The sequence below is a fragment of the Plecotus auritus genome, assembly GCF_963455305.1.
Source record: "Plecotus auritus genome assembly, chromosome: 1".
Lineage (NCBI taxonomy): Eukaryota > Metazoa > Chordata > Mammalia > Chiroptera > Vespertilionidae > Plecotus > Plecotus auritus.
The window spans coordinates 207,022,171-207,039,871 of NC_137770.1; the positions used below are offsets into that span (position 1 = coordinate 207,022,171).

A 17,701-nucleotide genomic window follows, 5' to 3' on the forward strand; every position below is an offset into this window, starting at 1 on the left:
CCACTGTCTAGGGTGTGTGCTAGCATGAGGGGCTGGTGTCAGTTTAAAGTCACGTAGGCTGCTAATATCAAGGCATCAATAGCATGGAGTAGCTTAGCTAAACTCTTGATAAAACATGAAGATGTAAGTGCTGTACAATTATCAAAAAGTTGACGATGAAGGGATTCGTAGTTCTTTCAAGATCTAACAGCTCAAACAGAAAAGATAAAGACGGTGCTTACATAATACATTTCTGGGAAAAAATTTTGTTATGACCTTTTGTTTGATTTTTATTTAGAAATTAAAAGCAAATCATATATTAAGCATCTACCATGTTCAGATTGACATTTTACTGGTACTTTTTGGAAGCCTAACAAATAACTACCAAAATAATTACTTAATTTGTTTCTGTGATCTTAGTGAGTCCTTAACACATTTTTATTGTTCCTCTCATGTACCTTAGTGCTCAAAGTTACTACTGACAAAGTTATTACTTCCCTGTAACTATTCCTCATAAAATTAGGAGTTAAAAAAATGATCAATAACTTAAGGCAGCATGAAGAAACACAAATTCCACCCCTAGCCGGGTTGGCTGAGTGGATAGAATGTCAGCCTGCTGACTAAAGGGTCCCAGGTTCAATTCCTGCCTGGCCTGGGCATGTGCAGAAGGCAATCAATCAATGTGTTCCTCTCACATTGATATTTCTTTCTGTCTTTTCCTTCCTCTTCCACTCTCTCTAAAAATCAATGGGAAAAAAATCCTCAGGTGAGGATTAAAAAAACAAAACAAATTCCATTACTTTATATTTTAAACTAGAGGCCTGGTGCATGAATTCGTGCACAGGTGGGGTACGGCCAGCCTGCCCTGATCTAGGCCGATAGGGGCCAGCCAGCCGGGGGAGAGACCGAAAGAGGTTGGCTGGCTGGCCCCGCCCTCGATCAGAGTAGGGGGCCAATTGGGGGCTGAGCCACCTGGGGGAAGGGGCTGAGGGAGGTTGGCCGGCTGGGCTGCACTGCTCCCATCGAACTGGTTGGCCGGCCACGGTGCGCATCATTGCGATCAGTCGTTCCTGTCATTCCAGTCACTTGGCTTTTATATATATAGATTATTTAAAGACTTCAGAGAGAGGTTTGAAGGGGTAATATTGCAGCAATTGGATACTAATATTCATATCACATTAAGACTTTTATTCAAATATATTTTTATTGATTCAGCGAGGAAGGGAGAGGGAGAGAAAGATAGAAACATAAATGATGAGAGAGAATCATTGATTGGCTGCCTCATGCACACCCCTACCAGGGACCAAGCTCACAACCAGGCATATGCCCTTGACCAGAATTGAACTGGGACCCTGAGGTCCGCAGGCCAACGCTTTATCCACTAAGCCAAAGTAGCCAGGGCACATTAAGACTTTTAATGCCCTCATATCTCATGTTTCTGGACACAAATATGTGCTCACTGAGGTCTTAAGTCTGCATTATCAAGAGTATAGGCATAATGAAATATATTTTTTGCTAGAATTTGTATAATAACTGCATCTAAATTCAACACATCCCTAAATTATACATAAATATAAGTGATCTTTGATTCATGTATATTAACATTGCATCTTACTTTCTGCTGTGAAAATTATGCTATTTGCATTACTACATTTCAAGAGCTCAAAGGTTTAGAGGGCAATCATTGTTTGAAGTTGTTATTCCTAAAATGTTTTCACAATTGATTATGATTATTTACAAACTCCAAAAACAGCTTACAGGGACATCATCCTAGAACACTGTCAATCCTTCATGCTTCCTTTCCTCTCTCGTTTTCTTCTTTCCTGATTGTTTTTTCCTTCATATCCACTGAAGAATACTAATTTTCCAGCTGTTAGGCACAGACACTTTGAGCACCAGCATGAAAAACAAATCAAACCAAACCAAATACAGGGTGGGGCAAAGTAGGTTTACAGTTGTGAGTACACAAAACACAGAGTTTATTTTTTATTATTATTTACCAATTATTATATTATTTCCATATGAACCAGTGTAAACCTCCTTTTGCCACATCCTGTATATTCCTTTCCCTTAGGTGTTCACAGTATTGGGATCGGTAATGACGTGTCAGTAGTCCCACACAAGATAGTTTAACACAGACTAAAACAGGTATGAACAAAGTGGTGCTGAGCCCAGACAGATAATATTCTTTCCTAGTGAAGAAATTGAGAGTGGCTCTAGAAATCTCTTCCAGTTACAAATAGTCCCAGCACACTGAAGGACCATCGTGGGGATATCTCTAAGAGTAAAGAGTCATCTCCGAACGTAAAAATGATCTCCTCTCAATGCCTAACATCCTTAGCCTCTCAGACTTTGACTGAAGGCACATTGCTAGCAAGACCTCTCTGGAGAATTTAGGAAGGGATGTGAAGATGAGTTCCCTACCCACTTAAGTCTTTCAAAGGTGCAGACGTGTCGGGCTCCATCCCATTAGTATATTATATTTTATTAGTGGATTTTTATACTGACAATCATCAAATAATTTTCAATCCCTGTTGATCTACCGGGATTCAGCTGAGTAATCTGAGCCCAGCAGTCTGTAGCCACATAAAGCCTATGAATGTCACACTCGTTTATTTCCCTATGAGAAGTTAATTCTCTTTGAGGCAGATTTATTTTGAACTGCCTATTACATCTAGATAACATATATTTTATTTGAGAATTGATCTTAGTCTTATATCAAAGAAGGCTATACCTCTGCCTTCTTATAAACTCATCATTCTAACATCATTTTGTGAAAAGAGCAAATCCATTATTACCTATCCTTTTTTTCTTATTGCAGTTTAAGTGTTCTCATTCCATACTTTTACTGCCTCCAAAATAAACATTTAATATTGCTTCATGTTTGGGTGTTTCTAACTTTGCCATTATTGGTTATTTGATTTTAAAAAAATCAAAGTGTAATATAATTTGTAATTTATTTTAGCAAAACATTTGATGAGTTACTGGCTAATTGAGTCCTTTCATTGTCAACACTGGTCTCTCTGCCATTGAATATAGATTTATTACCTGCTTCTCATAAACTTCACTTAATAAGATTCTGTTATAATCCAAACTTAATTTAATCAGGAGTTTAACACAGAACCCTGAGGCCTTTATTTAGATGATATGCTCCTCATTTTTATAGATGGACAATTTCAAAAAGCTCTCACTCTAAAATTTTTGATAAATTACTTTTATCTTAAGAGATATTTTATGTAGAAAAAATTTTAACTCTTGACATGGTAAGAAAAACATAAACATCAGAACAGCCACAACTGAGCTGTTGATTGCTGAAATAAAATGTGCTTCATTTTAAAATGGAAAGAAAATAATCAAATACTTTTTTATAGTTAAAAAATGAATTCATAAATTTACTTATTTGCTTTTATTTTATTTTTAATTGATTTTTAGAGAGAGGAAGGGAAAGGGAGAAGGGAGAGACAGAAACATCAATGATGAGAGAGAATCTTTGATTGGCTGCCTTCTACACACCCCGTACTGGGGATCAAGCCTGCAGCCCCGGCTTGTGCCCTGACCAGGAATGGAACCAGCACTTCATGGGGATTGGGTTGATGCTCAACCACTGAGCAACACAGGCAGGCTATTTGATTTTAGTTTTCAATCAGCATTTCTGGCATGTACAGATATAATGTCTTCTTAGGCCTTTGTTGGCCATAAATCCGTATAATTTAATGGTCCATGTACGTCATAGTTCACGTATATAGGAACAATTTGGTTAAAGTACCTAATTTTCAAGCTAACTCTTCTTGGGGCTATAGAGTGCTATCATTAAAAAAAAAAAATCGGTACTCAAATTCCGCCTTTTCTGCACACAAAGACCCATTTCCCCTTTGCCTGATTATGTCTTTTCTAATTACTCACATATTTTGAATCAATCCTAAAATGAGTAGACAATGTGTCCAGCTCTAAAATACATAATGTATATGTGATGGAATGAGCAATGTTTTAAGATATGCCCATGCTGTAGCCTCATGACTATTTATCTATGAGGTTGAAGAGGCCAAGACTCAGCAAGTGATTGCAAGATCAAAGTCTCCCCTCCAATTGAGAATCACCTGTGGGACTAATTATTTAATGAGCTCTAGAAAGAGTCCAACCTTCCTTTATCAAGCTGCCAACTCTCTGAAATCTCTTCCTGTTTGTACCATATCCAATTAGGCAATAAATCATTTTATTCTATACACAATATATCTCCTCACTGAACTGTTACTATCCTCGTCACCATCACCTCTACAATGTGGACTGATCTAAATGAGTCTTCACCGAACACCCACAGTGTATGTAGGAACACAAAGACATACACTGTAGTTTCTATGTGATGTAGTTACAGCCCATCAAGTTCCACAATATCACCAGGTAAAATACCATTTGGAATTCAATAATGCAGATGAAATGGTTCTGTCATTGCGTGATCATTTTAATTGTCACTGAGAATCTGTTTAATTTACAGAAGCCAGATTGATTCTTTTAAAACCTAAGATATCATGGCACTCCTCTAAAGAAAACCCTCCAACAAGTACAGTTCCCTCATATCTCATATTCTAAAAGGCTAGATCTTTGCACCCTCATCTCTCTGGTCATATCTTTACTCTGTCCCTAAGTCACTCTACTGCCAACCCACTGGCCTGCTTGCCATTTCTCAAACACTCTTGGCATGGTGATCCCTTCGAGAAGTGGAGATGAGGAATACAACAAATATTTGCCAAAATAATTTATTTTGCTATAAAGCTTCAGTTTCCAAGAACCATTTAAATTATTCCTATCTTGTTAGGACAAGAAATATATTTTAGGAAGAGGAGTGTTCAAATTAGATGGATTAATAATATTTGATGTTTAAAGAGGTAGGTAAAAATCCTACTTTTTGAGAAAACTGGCTACCCATATTAACTTATTTCCCAAAATATACTCTCTGTCTTAGAATGAGCATTTCCTTGAATCACCAGTGGAATAAACTACACATTTTAATATTTTTTTATGCATGATAAGTTTGTGTGTGTTTGCTGAAATTCAGTTTAACTGTATCATGAACTTTTTCAAAAGCAAATATAAAGTATCTTGAATACTTATGTAAATGTCAAATATTTGTGAGTCAGAAGTAGTTATTATAATATGAAATGCATGGCATGTTTGTTTCACAGTGGTGCCATTTTTGTACGTAAAATTTGAATTTTTAAGTGCATTTTAAAAAGTGAAATTTAATCAACATGTCTCTTAAAATACCATCAGTAGAACAAAAAATAAACAAATTAATTAAACAACAGAGTTAAACTTACAGTTGATTTACAAACTGGATGTAAATTTTTAAAAGGTGAAAGTCACCCTCCTGAATGTGTTTGCAGCTTTTACAATGAAATAACTGAGCTACAGTCATGAGCCACTTAAGTACAGGGATACCTTCTGACAAATGCATCATTAGATGATTTCATGCACTTACACAAACCTACATGGTATAGCCGACTACTCACCTAGGCTATATGGTATAGCCTATTGCTTCTAGGCTTCCAGCCTGTTCAGCATATTACTGTACATGCTAATATTGAAGCATAGTAACCTCCATCTTGTATATAAAAAAACTGCTGTTTGAAACTCTCTGCTATTGTTAGGTAGTCCCTTCCTGTAAACTCTGTCATTATAAACTCTGTCACTTTAAGACAGTCTGTTATTCTATAAAATGACTTTGTTTTTAGTTCAAATAATAGAAAAAGATAAACTTAACTGTCTGACCTTGCAAGCTAGCCATCTAATGTAATAGACTAAAATAGACTAATACTGATAACAATTTCCATATTCTTATGCCAAGTACAAACTCATTATGTATTCAAGGTTACAACTGTCTGTAACAATAACTCACACAGAGCCCTTTGTGATATCTGCAAACAAATAGGATCGAAAAGTATAAATACAGACTTTCTGTATGTGGTGCTCAGAGATTTGGAAAAGATACCTCCCTCTGGGTCGCGCGCAATAAACGAGTCCTAATTAGTTGGCTTATTAAGGTGTCTTGTATCTCATTTGCTGATTTATGATACAACAACATCCTATTTAATAAAGGGGTAATATGCAAATTGACCGTCACTCCAACACACAAGATGGTTGCCGCCATGTGGTCAAAGATGGCTGCCCCTATGTGGACACAAGATGGCCACCACAAGATGGCCAGCAGGGGAGGGCAGTTGGGAGGGACCAGGCCTGCAGGGGAGGGCAGTTGGGGGGGGACCAGGCCTTCATGGGAGGTCAGTTAGGGGTGACCCAGCCTGCAGGGCAGGGCAGTTGGGAGGGACCAGGCCTGCAGGGAGGGGCAGTTGTGGGGGACCAGGCCTGAAGAGGAGGGCAGTTGGAGATGACCAGGTCAGCAGGGGAGGGCAATTGGGGGTGACCAGACCTCAGGGGAGGGCAGTTGGGGGTGATCAGGCCTGCAGGGGAGGGCAATTGGGGGCAACCAGGCTGGCAGGAGAGGGCAGTTAGGGGTGACCAGGCCAGCAGTGGAGGGCAATTAGGGGCAATCAGGCCAGCAGGGGAGCAGTTAGGCATCAATCAGGCTGGCAGGGGAGTGGTTAGGGGGTGATCAGGCTGGCAGGCAGAAGTGGTTAGGGGCAATCAGGCAGGCAGGTAGGCGAGCGGTTGGGAGCCAGCAGTTCTGAATTGTGAGAGGGATGTCCCAGATTGGAGAAGGTGCAAGCTGGGCTGAGGGACACAGACACCCCTGCCCCACCCCCATGCACAAATTTCGTGCACCGGGCCTCTAGTGAGAATATATTAAACACAAGAGAAAATTATGCAATCTAGAGACTAGGTGGACACAAGATGTATGAGGCATACCATTTTACAGCAAACTTTTCAATATGTAGAAAAAATACACTCTAAAATAATGATAAAAAGTATAGTATAGTAAATACACATACCAGTAACAAAGTCACTTATCATCAAGTATTATCATACAAGTACATAATTGTATGTGCTACACTTTCATTTGCCTAACAGGTTTGTTTACAGCAGCTTGATCACAAACACATGACTAATGTGCTGTGCTATGTTGTTAGGAAGGCTACGATGTCACTGGGCGATACGAATTTTTTAGCTCCACTATAATTTTCTGGAGCTCATCATCCAATATGCAGATCATTATCAATTGAAATGTCTTTATACAGCATTTTTACTTATGTTTACTTTTACTTTTCTCCTCTAAATCAATGATTTTCAATCAGTGTGCCACAGCTGACTGGTGTACCACAAAAGTTTTAAAAGCATGCAATACTGACTATTTAGTCAGGGGCACTGACCTTTTTTCCCTTAGATTGTCAAGTAAAAGCATGACAACAGCCAACACAACAGTAGCCATCTGGTGTGAACAAATCAAAGTTATAGCAATTTTTTTTTTTTGTCAAATCGGCCACAGAACTGTGGTAATTAGTTTGTGTGCCATGAGATGAAAAAGGTTGAAAATTGCTGCTCTAAATAATTAATTTTGTAATAGTTCTTTACAAATAGTTTTAGATAGCAAACTACTGAAACACTTAGTAGCTTAAAACAAAGACCATTTATTTATATCATTATTTTGTCATTTTATGATTTAGTTCCTGCTGGGCTCACTCAAGTATGTGCAGCCAGTTGCCAAGTAGCTGGGTGACCCTCATTAGGGTGTTAGCTGGGAAGCTAGCTCAGGCTTCTCCACATGGTGCTGATGAAAGGGTGATCAGAAGAAGCAGAAATATATGTATGACCTCTTGTGTCTTAGATTTGCAACTTGGACAGCCTCACTTCAATACATGTTTGTAATCAAAATACATCAGAAGTCAAGATAAATTTAAGGTCTGAGAAAAAAATTGTACCTCTTGATGGGAGAATTTGCAAAATTCTGTGGCTATTTTTCCAATCACCACAAAAGTATAGTATAGTATAGTATATAATGTATACTTTTATTACTAATAAATAGTATATATACATATACACAAAACAGATTGATAGATAATACTGTAACAATTATTTTACTCTTCCTCCCAAATCCTACTAACACTGAACCAATATTACTTATCACACTCATTATTTCCACTATATTTGTGCCTTTACTCAAAGTATAATTTATGGCAATACAATTGAAGGTATGTATAAATGCTATATTTTCCTTTTAAAACTGAAGAAAAAGTGACTTAGCAAATGTCCCTGTCATTTTTTACTGCAAATCATCAAGTACAAGCCAATTATGCTTTAATCCATAAGTTTACAACAGACTTATCACTTCTTATTTTGCAAAAGCCTTTTCATTCTGGTCATCATTGAGCAATTATATCAGTTAAAATAAACCCTGAAATATTTTACAGATTATAATTAAGAAAATTCAAAATAGATTTAAAATTTAACACATAGAGATTTTCTCCCTCCAGTTTCATCTGCATTTTCATTTTAATAAACTATATTAGATGTAGAATTTTTCGGGTTAAGAAATATCACTTTTTCAGCAAAATAAATATAAATTAACTTGGAGTATGCACACATACATTTTGTCCTTTTCCTATTATCATGATGTTAAATAATTAATCCATGGGTAATAGACTCAGTCATTTGTTACTTTCTTTATACTGCAGTTAACTTTCTTATAATAATACCTATGAACATTTGAAAAAAAATGTCATTTGATTACTAGTGTTTTTTTTTAACATATTTTTATGATTATTTATTAGTTTTACAGAGGTAATACTGTTTTATTTGGGATAGTCCTTCAGGGTTTATACAGAAACCATTTCATTTAAATATAGCTTGAGTTTACTTATTTATTTCAGTAATACCCTGTTGCATGTAAACTTTTCTACAAGCAAGCACTATTTTCTTGGTTTCACAAGTTGCAATAGAAAAGAATAATAAAAGTCATCTGAGAAGTAATTATAAATTTTAATTCCAGGAGGCTTTTATTTTATTCTTAAACATATGCTCTTAATTCTGTGGTCTTTGTAAACTCATCTAGACCTAAAGTATTCCAATCTAGGTTTCAAAACATATTCTAAAAATATTCACAAAGAGAATTCACCATGATAAACTTTGTGTTCTCAAAATATAAATTAGTTTCTAATTTATAAAACATTTCTCCTTTCTGTATTTTGTTAGGATCTCAAAATCTAATATCGATTATATTTTTAAAAAATATTTTAAATATGTTATAGTTTTATATACACTGAGTGACCAGATTTTTATGATCTCTGAATGCATAATAATCTGGCCACTCAATATATATATATAGCCCGGTAAATGAATTCGTGCATGGGTGGGGTCCAGCCAGCCTGGCCAGGGGGAGGGAACATGGGTTGGCCGGCCTGCCTGCTGGTCGAACCCCTGGTTGAGGGGACAATTTGCATATTAGCCTTTTATTATATAGGATATACACTGAATGGCCAGATTATTATGCGTTCAGAGATCATAATAATCTGGCCAGTCAGTGTGTGTGTGTGTGTGTGTGTGTGTGTGTGTGTGTGTGTGTATATATATATATATATATATATATATATATTTATTACAATATCGATAATGTCTGGCCTATACACCTAAATAAAATTTACACATAATTTATTGGAAATAAAAGTATTTATATAACTGAAATTTATTTAGATAAATATATTTTTAAATATATGGTGAATATTTTAAAGAAATTAATTTATATACTAATTATATTTTCTTTTTGAACTGAAAGGACAATAACCAAATGTGTTATATGTGTTATCTATAATAATAAAAGCGTAATATGCAAATTGACCCAACAGCCAAACAGAGGAACATCCAACCAGATGACCATGCTATGACACCCACTGGAGCCAGGCCAACCAAGGCGGGTGCGATGCGATTGGTCAGGGGCCCGGCCATCGCCCCATGATCACCCTGCAGAGGGAGGCCCAGGCCACCAGCTGGCGGGGCAATCAATCAATCAGGGGCTCCATGATCGCCCCAAAGAGGGAGGTCTAGGCCACTGACTAACGGGATGCAGCGGGTGGGCAGGGCCTCCCTCTATGGGGAGCATTCGATCGCCCCAAAGAGGGAGGCCCAGGCTACCCAGGGGCAGCGCAGCAGTGGGTGGGCAGGGCCTACCTCTTTGGGGCGATCCATCGTAGGGCTCCCGGACTGTGAGAGGGCACAGACCAGGCTGAGGGAACCCCCCTTGAGTGCACGAATTTCATGCACTGGGCCTCTAGTCTATATATATAAAAGCCTAAGTGACCGGCCAATCGTTTGACTGGCTGACCAGTAGCTATGACATGCACTGACCACCAGGGGGCAGATGCTCAATGTAGGAGTGGAAACCACAGGCATGGGAACATGGAACAGACTGATGAATCTCAGCAGAAAGGGGAGAAGGGGGAGGGTGGGAAGAGACTAACCAAATGTCTTATATGCATACTAGAGGCCTGAATTCGTGCACCAGTGGGGTCCCTCAGTGTGGCCTGCACCCTCTCGCAATCTGGGACCCCTTGGGGGATGTCAGAGAGTTGGTTTTGGCCTGATCCCCACAGGCCAGGCCAAGGGACCCCACCGGTGCACAAATCCGTGCACCAGGCCTCTAGTTGTTATATATATAGAAACATTTGCTATGATTAAAAAAATCTAAAATCTATATCTGAGTGTATGTTTATATGTATATATAATTTTAAATATGATTAATTTTTTAATAAATTTAAATTTAAAATATGATTCTCTAGACTAGTTTAGTTTTATTTCCTGTGTCCCCAAAATAAGAAAGCAAGACTCTTGCCAGGTAGAAGCTGTGCACGGGTTATTATATGTGTATGTGTGTGTATTTTCACACCTCTGCAGCTAATTATTTCTATTCAATTTATCTTATATTTTATTTCTCTCTGTGTGTTCATTGTTGAACACATTCCTTTTCTTCACAAAGTTTACTGACAATTTTTGTATTGCACTTTGCTATTTTTCTGTAGAGTGAATTTCATGTGGTGGTTGTTTATTTTTCCTTACCCATTAAATTTCATTTCTCTAAGTAGGGTAAATAGTATTCTGGAGACATCCGCTCATTTCAAGAAGTTCCTGAGAAAATTTTAAAAGCAGCAATAGTACACAATTTTATTTTTTTATGTGTGAAATATTGCAGGACCTGTGTATGGGGAAAATTCAGGTAGAATCTAGTTTGTGAAAGAATTTTACTATATCCATAACTTAAATGTTGGATAAAGGAATGATGATGACCCACACTTCAAATATGATCAGTTAAAATTTATAAGTACATTTTTGACTCAACTAAGAAGTATAATTTACTTGTCTACTTAACAGTGTAAGATGAATTTTTTCTGATGAGAAAAATGTTAATGAGAATTTCAGGATTTCAAATTTCTCCCATCTGCACAATTGATTGTGATTTGCAAAAATGATAGTTTGTCCTTTCTAAGTGGTTGTAAACTGGCTAAAAAGTAAAAGTTATAATGAATAAACTTCCTGATGAAGCTACTGAGGCATGAATCTAGTAATCAAAAAGCTTTACATGCTCTATTAATTGTCATTGTTTCCTCTCTTTCTGCTCTAAATACAACTAAAGGCGTGAAAGAGTTGATCAAAACAGTCTTGTGGTTAATTAAGCTTAGTTGTCTAAAGCATTTAGGGCAGTGATCGGCAAACTGCGGCTCGCGAGCCACATGCGGCTCGAGAGCCGTGGTTTGCTGCTCTGTTGACTAATGAGTTTGACCACTGATTTAGGATTAATTATTTAATTATTACTTTTTTTTTTCTGCTGTATTTGACTAAAATTGCTCCAGAAAGGGCAGTTTTCAAAGGTTTATTCAAAATCAGCGCTTTTCTAACATGTGAAAGTCAAATGTAATTAAAATAAAGAAAATTTAAAACTTTGTTAAAAGCTTGCAATAACAACCCTCTTTCACATGTAGGTTTCTTTCAGAAGCACATAATCTTAGTCTTGAAAGCTGGTAAATACAGATAAAAATGCATATGTCAATTAGAAGATTATAATTTAAATTATTCTAGTTTAAGAAAAGCATACAGCTTTCCCACAGAAATCTATTTTTGAAAGAAATTTCACATGAGATTAAGGAATTTATATCTCTTTTCATTTGAATTTTCAGTCTCTGTTTTACTTTTCACTTCAAAATAAGTTACTTTAAAATTATTTTCTAACTTTATTGTTATTGTTTACATTATTGCAGATATCCCCATTCTCCCCCCCACCCTTTTCCCACCTCCACTTAGCCCTCCAGTGTGCAAATCTACACTAATAAAAGAGAAACATGCAAATTGACTGTACCTCCACTACACCCACCAGCCACGCCCACCAGCCAATCAAGAGCAAGTATGCAAATTAACCCAACTAAGATGGTGGCAGCCAGGGAGCTGGAGTGAGCAGGAGGCTTGGGTTGCCCCCAGCGATGGAGGAAGCCAAGCTTCCACCCACCATGGCTGGCCTTGGCCTCTGCTCAAGGCTACAATTTTCAATTATAGAAGATAAATAAATCCCAGATACCTGCTTCCAGCTGGCCCTGGCCTCTGCTCAAGGAGGGGTTGGTAGCATGGGTTACCAGGTGCAACCAAGGCTACCAGCCAGCCCTGGCCTCCACTCAAGGCTACAAAGTTTCACTTATAAAAGATAAATAAATCCCAACTAAGATGGTGGGGGCCACAAAGCTGGAGCGAGCAGGAGGCTTGGGTTGCCCCCGGCGATAGAGGAAGCCAAGCTTCCTGCCGACCCTGGCCAGCCCTGGCCTTCGCTTAAGGAGGTACTGAAAAAAAAAGAAAAGAAAAAAAGGAGCGGCTGGGAGCTTGGGGGTGATCAGGCCAGGATGGGATGGCAGTTGTAGGTGATCAGGCTGGTGGGGGGCGGGGCCATTGGGGATAAGCAGACCAGCAAAGGGGCCAGTTGGGGGCAAGCAGGCCATCAGTGGGGGTCAGTTGGAGGTGATCAGGACAGTGGAGGGGGGGGCAGTTTGGAGTGAGCAGGCCAGCAGGGGGGCAGTTGGGGGTGAGCAAGCCAGTGGGAAGGGAAGGTGGGGGCAAGCAGGCCAGCAGGGGGGCAGTTGGGGGTGAGCAGCCTGGCGGGGGGGCATTTGGGGGCAAGCAGGCCAGCAGCGGGGGGCAGTTGGGGGCAAGCAGGCTGTCAGTCAGAGGGTTAGGGGCAATCAGGCAGGCAAGCAGGCAGGTGAGCAGTTAGGAGGCAGCAGTTCCGGATTGCAAGAGGGATATCCGACTGCCTGTTTAGGCCCGATCCCTGTAAACCAGCAGTAGGACATCCTTTGAGGGGTCCCAGATTGGAGAGGATGCAGGCCTGGCTGAGGGACAACCCCCCCCCCCCCCCCCCCCCGCTGCACCAGTGCATGAAATTCGTGCACCGGGCCACTAGGGGCCACTAGTACAAGATAAGTGCCTTCATAGAGTGACAGCTAACACATAGCAAACCCTAACTGAGGAGTTATTGATCATGAATTTAGTTTTTCCAAATTAGATGGTCCTTGAAATTAAAATATACAAATATCTGTGACACTAAGGAATTGCATATGAATTTTAGGCATCCCTGATAGAGGAAGCAACGTATGTGTGCTTTGTGATTAAGAAAGAGTGAGATTAAACAATAAACACTGCTAAAACCACCAGGTTTTATAAATATAATTGAATAATCAGATTAAAATACGACCACATCTATAGCTATACAAATATATAACCTTCCCTAAAAACTGTTTTTCAAATATTCCCTAGCATCTTCCAGAATAGATTGATGCTTCAAAATATTTGAAAATTTTATTCTCAGGGAATCCTTTAGGGTCTTTTTGTTATTTACAACATAACGTAAGAATTAATGTCATTCTTCAGGATTACATCTTCAAACTTTTTTATTTAGTAAAGCATATACATAGAATAAATTAGGAAAAATAAATAGTATAGCACACTGTTACTGTATAGTTGTATTAAGCAGCGAGTGAAATAAGGTAAAAATGTATTCATTGTTATGCTTTTAATATATAATAAAAAATTAAATATAATATACTAATGTCAATAACACCTGTCTGGGTATTAATACTACTATCTCTTGTGCACTTTTTTTTCATTTCACGCTCCCAAAATAACCTTGAGCAGATCTTAATGTAGCAAAAAAATTAAAAATGTATGAAACATGTTATGCATGCTTAGAGAAAGAGGAATATTTTTCTAGCATGATCATGAAAATGTCTTTTGATGCAGACTCTGAAGGACAGTTAAGTTTTTCATGAACCAATGAAAGGGATCAGAGGTGTAAAGGAATTTTAGCTTTCAAGTTTGATATGAACAAAGTCAGAAAGTCAAAAAGTATTAGAATGGTTTGATTTGACAGAACATTTATCCTCATCAATTTTCAATATAGATGAAGAAACATTTTTTAATTTCTTTCATTTTAATATTAGAAAGGATTAATTCTAGCAAATTAGGACCAAATAATTGGTCAGACCCTTATGCACATAAAGAATCCAAATAATATATCTAATATGGATTTTGTGAACCAATAGTAATTTTTGATGGGAGTTTTAACAACACAAGTAACTATGGGGCTTAGATAGGACTTTTTTCTCATGATATTCTCAAGTAAACATTTCCCTTTTTGTCCATGTACATTAATTTCAAATCCTCAGGCTTTTCTGTTATATACAGAGTGGGACAAAAGTAGGTTTTCAATTGTGAGTATGAAAAACAGTTTTTACTTTTTTATTATTTTTATTAATTATTGTATTATTTTATTTATGAACAACTGTAAACCTACTTTTGCCCCACCCTGTATGCACTCTTTATCTTCCATTTTTTTGTGCACTTACTCATTTTTTAATAGCTAATCTCACTTATTTATAAACCAGAAATTGAATATTATGCACAGAGAAAATTCAAAAATTTATTTTAGAGATATAGATTAGGATGAACTCATACAATAATACTATTATTACTATAATTTAAATTAAAAATTTGTAAATATATATACAAAAGGCTATCCCTCTGACTGTCAGTGTGCATCATAATGACTGGTCCAGGTGTCCTCAAACTACGGCCCGCGGGCCACATGCGGCCCGCCGAGGGCATTTATCTGGCCCGCCGGGTGCCGCTGCCTTTCCTGCTTAGCAGCCGACTCGTCCCGGGCCCGTAGTGTGCATAGGAATTTGTTCATACATATTTTTTTTAAACTATAGTTCGGCCCTCCAACGGTCTGAGGGACAGTGAACTGGCCCCCTGTTTTAAAAGTTTGAGGACCCCTGGACCAGTCACTATGATGCACACTGACCACCAGGGGGCAGACGCTCAATGCAGGAGCTGCCATGATGCAAACTGGCCATTTACAAAGAAACAGCACCACAGACCTGGCACCAACAAAGCAAGACTCAGCTTCCCCCAAGTGGGATACAGGCCCCACCACCACCCCAGAGCGACACACCACCAAATCACAGCCAATGCTGCCAAGCCCCCATGGCACAAAATGTGGCCCACAGCCCAGCCCAGCCCAGAAACGGTGGCTGTGGGCACCGGGTAGTAGCAACACCTGGCTTCCTCTCCCTAGTGACTAGCCTTCTTGCAGTTTCTTCAGCCCAGGAACACAACTTGCTTTATAGCCAGGTGCAAACATTTTACACTTTAACCAAATGTCTGTGAAGTGTTTTCCTGTGCCTCATCTCATTTGATCCTCACAGAAGTCCTGGAGTAGGTAGATAGGAGACTCGGTAGAATCCTATTTTCTTTTCATTAGCCAGAAAACAGAAATTTAGAAAGCTTAGAAACTTGACTCGACTGAAAAGAAGTAAGATATGGTGGACCTTGAAAATGACTTCAGGTTTTGTCACTGTGCAGAATATAGTCAAACACTGCTGCAGTTAAATATTTTACCCTTTTTTCTCCCTGCATGATCTACAGCAATAATCTGCTTTGTGTTGATATTTACTGCTGTGTTGCTGACAATTACTTGAAAGAGAAGTTGGGGTGATTCATTGGGCTGGAAAAAGTTTAGCTAAATCCAATAGCAGGTCTCATTAAGCAAATTTATTCTATATCTGTAAAAGGTTAAGTTGACTGGCGCATGCATGATACATACAAAACTTTTTCTGGTGCTAATTGCATGCGTGTGTTTCAATCTGTCACTGTCGATTGTGAATTTGGTTGACACTTCTATTATAGAGAAAGGGTGAATAGGGATATGAAAATATTTCTTCTAACTAATTTCCTTTCAATGTTCAAGAATCTGTGCACCAGGCCACATATATATATATATTTGAAGCAATGTTTCAAGTTGTCAAAGCAACAATGACTAAAAGTTAAACTAAACAAAACAAACAGGCTATTTTGTAATAACTTTACTCTTCAAACATATTAAATTGTGTTTTCTTATTAAATGTACAGCAAACAGATAAACACCTTTTCCTTATACTAATTCTCTCTATTTTCTTGTCCTTTGCAGATGATGCAAACATCTACTATTCATGATGTTAAACAAAAGTTTCACAAAATATGTAAGTTTTATATATACATTAGAATTTATATTATAGTCTTATTTTTATCAAATTGGTTCAAAATTATATGTATTAGTAAGAATAAGTTCAGCCTTAACCAGTTTGGCTCCAGTGGATAGAGCATTAGCCTGTGAACTGAAGGGTCCTAGGTTCAATTCCAGTCAAGGGCATGTACCTTGGTTGCAGACGCATCCCCAGTGGGGGCTGTGCAGGAGGCAACTGACCGATGATTCTAACTCTCTATCCCTCTCCCTTCCTCTCTTAAAAAATCAATAAAATATATATTTTTTAAAAGAATAAGTTCAATATTATGATGGAAAGTGTGTATGGAAACCATATTTTAGCATGGAACTCAGAAATAATATTATGCTAAATTTCTCTTGACCATGAACATTCTTGCATCTTACTCTCTGATCCTTTAATCCTCATTATTCTTTTGTTTTTTCACAAAACTGTTTTCTAGTTAATATTTGAACAACTTTCATTCTAACAGCATTAATCAATACAAAGTATAAAAAGCATTAATCAATGCTATTTCTTTATATTTAAGCAACATTTTATTCAAAGTTTTTACTCTATGTATTGTATTTATTATTGTCAAATTGCTTCCACATAAGAATTATTTATACATTTAAAATATATTATTTAATTTTATTAATAGCTAAACATTAAGAGAGCTCATTATTATTTACTTGAAAATATTTATATGAAGTTTGTATAAATTTGATTTTGATTTTTAAAACATTTTAACAAAGTTTACTCATACCTTAAACATACTGAAACTGTAATTGCTAGGAAGAATTTTTCAATAAGCATTTTTAGAGCAATTTGATAGGTTCATAGCCAAATTGACAGAAAATAGATAGAGTTTCCATTTACCCCCTATCCTCATATATGCATAACCTCCCCCACTAATAGCATTCCACATCAGAGTGGTATATTTTTTGCAACCTGGTAATCTACTTTGACACATCGTTATGATCCAAAGTCCATAGTTAACATATAAGTCCATCCTTGGTGCTCTACAATCTATAGGTTTTGCTAGGGAGAATTTTCTTTTCTTTTTTCATGCATTTTTATCTTGGTAAATAAAACCACATACCATTTTAAGTTTATGGTTTAATAGTATCATCTATATTTACATTGTTATGAAATATGTTCAGACCTTTTTCATCTTGCAGATCTGAAACTCTGTAGCCATTGAACAATAACTCCATATTTCTTAC

General features: G+C 37.6%; 1 protein-coding gene across 2 annotated transcripts in view; it reads left to right on the forward strand.

The window, feature by feature from the left end:
• Positions 1–17,701, forward strand: part of TECRL (trans-2,3-enoyl-CoA reductase like) — an 81,336-nt gene that overhangs the window by 10,410 nt on the left and 53,225 nt on the right. For both annotated transcript variants that reach the window (XM_080685762.1, XM_080685761.1), the window contains exon 2: positions 16,424–16,475. In XM_080685762.1, coding sequence (XP_080541888.1) covers positions 16,424–16,475 — 52 coding nt within the window. The remainder of the gene's footprint in view (positions 1–16,423; positions 16,476–17,701) is intronic.